General features: G+C 53.0%; 1 protein-coding gene across 1 annotated transcript in view; it reads left to right on the top strand.

Moving 5' to 3' along the window:
- Nucleotides 1-14: 14 nt before the first annotated feature.
- Nucleotides 15-5,973, top strand: part of TLE2 (transducin-like enhancer of split 2) — a 20,233-nt gene continuing 14,274 nt past the window's right edge. Inside the window, exons 1-5 of the mRNA XM_010863635.1 lie at nt 15-131; nt 471-534; nt 996-1,040; nt 3,381-3,443; nt 5,701-5,805. Coding sequence (XP_010861937.1) covers nt 514-534; nt 996-1,040; nt 3,381-3,443; nt 5,701-5,805 — 234 coding nt within the window. The 5' untranslated portion in view covers nt 15-131; nt 471-513. The remainder of the gene's footprint in view (nt 132-470; nt 535-995; nt 1,041-3,380; nt 3,444-5,700; nt 5,806-5,973) is intronic.

The following is a 5,973-nucleotide window of genomic DNA, read 5'->3' as shown; positions in this document are numbered from 1 at the left end:
TCCAGGAACTCAGACCTGGGCGTCCCCCCCAAGACCCCGCTTCAGTCCGGCCAGCCCTTCAAGTTCTCGATCTTGGAGATCTGCGACCGCATCAAAGAAGAATTCCAGTTTCTTCAGGCTCAGTACCACAGGTAAGGGGTGGGGGACCGGGGCGCCCCTCCCCAGGGGGCTCGCCTGGGGGAGAGGGGCGGGGTCACCAGCGTGCTGGGAGGACGGAGGGACCCCAGGGCCGAGAGGAGGGCTTCCAGGTAGAAGCGTAGGTGAGGAGGACAGCCCGTCCAGTGCTGGGACACTTGGAGCCTGGCAAGGGATGGGGCCGGCCTGGGAGCGGGAGTTGAGGGGTGGGTGTGTGGAGGTGGGATGGGGGAGAGCCAATCTCATCACTGTGGAAACTGGCCCAGAAGGGGTCCGTGGGTGTCTCTGCTGGGGGGCAAGGAGAGTGGAATCCCAATGTTCCGTCCCCTTCCCAGCCTCAAGCTGGAGTGTGAGAAGTTGGCCAGTGAGAAGACAGAAATGCAGCGACATTATGTCATGGTGAGGGGGTCGTCATACTGGGTGGGAGGCAGTGGGGAAGATGGCTTGTCTGTGAGTTGAAATACGACGGGCATGAACCCCAACTCCAGTACCCCTCTGGGACATGTCCCCAGCCGGCTGTAGGCCTCAATTTCCCTCATCTGTAAAATGGGCTGCTTGGGGTTCCAGGCTGTCTCCCAGCTCTTGGAACAATAAATCGAGGATACCTCCTCTCCTCCTGGGCATCTCTGAGGGGCTGGGGTCTCTGGGCACTGCTCATCTACCCCACCCCCTAGAGAGAATGGAGGGAAGAGAGTCCTGCTTTCTCCTCTGGGCTCCCTCTCTGGGCCCCCAAGGAGCTGGGAGGCTCTGGGTCCTGCTGTGATGCCCTGAGTCTGGGGGCTGTTGGAAGACCCAGTCACCCAGTGCAGTTGGACATCCATGGCTACGATGGACACTGCCAGATGGCCTTTTCTTTGCAGTACTATGAAATGTCCTACGGGCTCAACATCGAAATGCATAAGCAGGTAACAGTGTGTTGGGGGTAAGGGTGTCCAGTAGGGAGGAGAGGGGTCTGGAAGCTATGAGAGGGACCCAGATCTCCAGCAGTCACAGGCCCAGGGAGCAGACGTCTTATCCTGAAACCTCTGGGACCAGGGGCCAGATTTCAGCCTTGAAAATAAATTTCTGGAGATCTTGTTCAGGAGAGATGTGGGCAGCAGACAGGGGCCAGGCTTCCTTGTAGCAGAGGCCAGCAGCCAGGTCACAGAGCGTGGGGAGGGACTTCTGTCCTAAGAAGGAGACAAACGGACAGTCTTAGAGGTCCCTTTCAGCTCAATGTATCTGACATATGGAGATGGATCCTTAGGGTCTGAGATGGAACCCCTAGGTTCTGATACCGTTTTGAAGGTTCTAAGATTAATGCTAATGATCCAAGGTTCTGAGACTGTCTTCTATGTCTGAGAGTGATCTCAGGGTTCTGAGTCATACCTGAAGGTTCTGAAATTGGCTCCATTTGCCCGAGATTAACCCCCAGATCCTGAGGCTGATCTCAAGATTTTTTGATGGTTTCTAAAGGGGAGGGGAGAATTTTATCATAGAATCACCCATGCACCCAAGATAAAGTTTTCTAAGAGGACGAGAGGGACCCGGAGATTCTAAGGTTGATGGAATCTTGGGTTCTGTCCATCAGAATATTAGAATAAATCGGCAGAGCCTAGGGTCTTTCTGGTGAGTGGGAAGAAGTGAGGGTGAGCCGGGAGTGCATGGAGGGAGCCTGCCTTGGCATGCTTTTCTGGGTCTCTGTGGGTTCTGCTGGGTCTGGTGTGGGTAGGAGGGGGCTTGTTTGCCTGCAGCATGGTGTGGTCCTATGGATGCATGAACTAGACCTCTTTATGGGGTGGATCCCAGCTCCGGGAGCCTGGGTCCACCCTCCTGGTATGAGATGGAAGACACAGCCTCACCCAGGTGCATCCAGCAGCTCTGTAACTCAGGCAGAGGCAAAGCACAGACTGACAGAAAACCCCCTTCCCCACCCACTCACATATTTCCCCTCTGTTCAGCCTCTATGGGGCACTCCCTGCCCAGCCCCGGTCCCAGATGAAACCTACAAGTAAAACCACACTATTTCTAACCCACTCTCTGACACCAAATGTGTGTGTTTTCGCTACACAGAACAGTTCTGGAAATCTGACACCAGCTGGGTGTCCCTATGCTTCAATTCAACCCTAACACACCTACCCAGAGTCAGTGCAAACCCCAGTGGTTCAGGGTTAGGATTAGGGCCCCACAGGACTGCCCCTGCCTCCTGGGCCTCTGACCCACCAGCTATAAATCAGAGTTCCCATAACCCACTCCCTGGTCTGATGTTTTGCCAGAATGGCTCGCAGAACTCAGGAAAGCTCTTACTTACATTACCCATTTATGATAAAAGATATGACTTAGAAACAGCCTGATGGAAGAGATACACAGGACAAGGTTATGGAGAAGGGCCTGGAGCTTCTATGCCCTCTCTGGGCACTGTCTCCCAGCACAAACATGCATCCACCCACCAGGAAGCTCTCTGCCACCCCCAGCCCCTCTCCCCTCCTTGGAGGTCGGGGGTTGGGGGTAGGACTGAGAGAAGTTCCATCCCTAAGTGTCACTCAAGTGTGGGTGACATGGACTTATTGTGAATGACAAAAGATGCTCCTCTCACTGCTGCTATTCTGAAATCCCTAGGGTTGTAGGAGCTCAGGGCAAAGAGCAAATGTATATACATATATTTTAACTTTTTGTTTTATTTGGGTTAGAGTTGATTAACAATGTTGTGTTAATTTCAGGTATGCAGCAAAGGGACAGCTCTACATATACATGTAGCTATTCTTTTTCAAATTCTTTCCCCCACAATGTGTATTTCTTATAGCATCACACTCCTGAGTGTGGTATACTGGGATGGCCTGCTGACTGCAGCCACAGGGCACAGGGGCAACCTAGAGAGGGGCCGTGCCTGGGAAAGACCTGGGTCCAGGCAAGGCTTGAACTTGGGACTTCAGGCGGGGGCTCCACTCCCTCTGTTTATGCTGAACTCAAAGCTCCTGGGGGAGCGGGGGTAGGTCCCAGTCTGCACTGGGCGGCTGCACCTGCTTTCTGGGAATCTCTGTTGAGTGGGTCTGGCAGGTGGTATATCCGTCCTGTCTCCCAGCTCAAGGCTGCACTGGACATCAGGTGAACAGCCTCTCTGCCAGACTCTCAGCCTGTGTCCCATATTTGCACCTGTGGGTGATAGGCCCCTCACCCTAAGCTTTGCAAGGCTTGTTGTGCCCTGGAGTTGAGGTTGTGGATTGACAGCCTGCCCTCCAAGCCTCCTCCCCGTTGCTTCCTGCCAGGCCGAGATTGTGAAGCGTCTCAGTGGGATCTGTGCTCAGATTATCCCCTTCCTGACTCAAGAGGTAAGTGGGTTTCGTGGGGGTGGGGGAGGGGAACTGGAAGAAGGATTTGGCCTGGGGGTCTAGGCACTGGCTGGGCTGGGACTTTCGGGATGGAGGCAGGTGTTGGCTGAGAGGGAAGGGGGTTGGTGCTCAAACCTGCAGCCAGGCTGCCTCGGTCCAAATCCTGGCCACGTGGCCTTGGACTAGTGGCTTGCCCTCTCTGTGCCTCCGTCATAAAATTTAGAACAGCGGCTACATACAAGGTGGTGAAGATGATGCTGGTGTTTAGTAAACACCTAATAAAAGTCTGTCCCTGGTACTTAGTCCCTACATTATGCTGATGGAAATCAGCCAGTCCCAAAAGGACATATACTATGTGATTCCATTCACAGGAGGTCCCTGGAGGAGTCAGATCCACAGAGACAGGAAGTAGGTGGTGGGGCCAAGGGCTGGGGGAGGGAACAGGGAGTCAATACTTCATGGGGACAGAGTTTCCATTTGGGAAGATGAAAAAGCTCTGGAGATGATTGTGGGAATGGTTGCAGGACAATGTGAATATGCTTAATGCCACTTAAACATGGTTAAAGGGTAACTCTTATGTACTTGTAATCACAATAATACAAAAATGTGGAAAGGGACAGATAAGGCAAGAGAGTGTGAGCACTTCATTGAAACTTAAAAAATAAAGTTAGCCCTTGTGCAAATGCCCTAAGCTCTTCGGGACCTTTGCAACCCCCATTCCTGCTTCCATCTGGAACATTCTATCTCCAGAGAGATGAGAGGACAGATTCTGACACAAGGTGGCTACACAGGGGGCCCTTACTGTGTTGGAGACCACAAAAGGGGAAGATGCTCCTTTTGGTTTGGACCCCATCAAAACCCCATCAAGGTTTCTGGGCTCTTGAGATGGAGTGAGATTCATTCTGTCTGGTCTCGGATTTAGAGATGGTGTCTGAACAAGGTGGCCCAACGTGACAGAGGCCAAACTATAGTAGGAAATGGGGTAAAAGGACTTCGGGAAAGAGTGAATTAAGACACACATGTGTCCCAGGAAATTCCATGCTTCTAGACCAGAAGTCAGCATACAACAACCTGAGGGCTAAATCACTGGCCCTTCCCTTGTTTTGTAAATAAAGTTTTATTGGCACACAGCCATGCCCATTCATGTTCTTATTGTCTATGGCAGCTTTCACCATAAAATGGCAGAGCTGAGTAGTTTCCATAGAGACCCTCTGGCCTACAAAACCAAAATTATTGACTCTCTGGCCCTTTGCAGTCAAAACATACCAACCCCTGGCCTGGACACACCCTTTCAGGTGTGCCCCATACAGGACACCCCATCAGTATCCTGACACCTCCTTAGTGGGAACAGCCCCAATCTCCATCCTGGGTAGTTTGGGTGCAAAAGTGGCCTTAGAGAGAACATAGGAGCCACTAGCTATGTGTGGCCATTTACATCTGTATTAATTTTTATTTCTTTTATAATATATTACATTAAATTAATATGTAAATTTCTGTCAAATTGATTAAAGGAGGCATCTCGTTCCTCAGTTGCACCAGCCACATTTCAAGTGCTCAGTGGCTGCAAATGGCTTCTGTATCCAACAGTGCAGTTGAGGATGTTTTATCACTGTGTGAAAGAGGGGAGAGGAAGGAAGGAAGGAGGGCGGGATGAGGGTGGGGTGCATGGGGGGCCTTTAGAGACTGCCAGTTTGTATTTTGTGACCTGGGTGATTGGTCCATGGCTGCTTATTTGTACAGTGGTTCTTTACTGGCGGGGGTTCTGTGCTCAGGGGGCACTGGGGGATGGTGGGGACCTTTGTGCTTGTCACTACTGGGGGTGTTTCTGGCATCCAGTGAGTGTTGGGGGCAGGGACGGGGCTCCACACACCACAGTGTCCGGGACGGTCCCCATACAGGGTGACCCAGCCACGACGTCAGCAGTGCCGAAGGCGGGGACTCTGATGTATAAACTCCGCTTTCTAAGTATTGGTTTGAACTGCACTGCATTGCTTTGTTTGTTTCCTGATTTTGAAAGGAGAGAAAGAAAATAGAGCAAGTGAGAGAAGAAGAGGGGTGGGTGCTTTCCTGATGGTCCAGTGCTCCCACTGGAGGGGGCGCGGGTTGGATTCCTGGTCAGGGAACTAAGATCCCATATGCCTGCAGGGTGTGACTGATAAATAAAGGGGGGGTCCCAGAGGGTGTTGTCTGAAAGGTAGGGTCTCTGGTCAGATAAGGGTGCTCTCCTGAGTGTCCCTGACCCCACCCCTACCTCCAGCACCAACAGCAGGTCCTGCAGGCCGTGGAGCGGGCCAAGCAGGTGACAGTCGGGGAGCTGAACAGCCTCATTGGGGTGAGTCATCTGGCACCCACCCCGCCCTTGGTGGTGAAGCTGGGGGTGCTGGGTGGGCAGCTAGCTGACCTGGGCTCCGGTAGCCTTGGAGACCCCAAGGCAGGCCCTGTCTGCCCAGACACAGCCTCTCCGGCTTCGGCTAGGGGAAGCGGGGGCTCCCAGGGCCCGCCCCCGCCCGCCCCTGGGAGCCCCCGCTTC

The sequence above is a fragment of the Bison bison genome, unplaced genomic scaffold (genome assembly GCF_000754665.1).
Source record: "Bison bison bison isolate TAMUID 2011002044 unplaced genomic scaffold, Bison_UMD1.0 scf7180017864492, whole genome shotgun sequence".
Classification (NCBI taxonomy): domain Eukaryota; kingdom Metazoa; phylum Chordata; class Mammalia; order Artiodactyla; family Bovidae; genus Bison; species Bison bison.
Note: the sequence above shows the minus strand (reverse complement) of the source record. Positions and strands in the feature narration are given on the sequence as shown.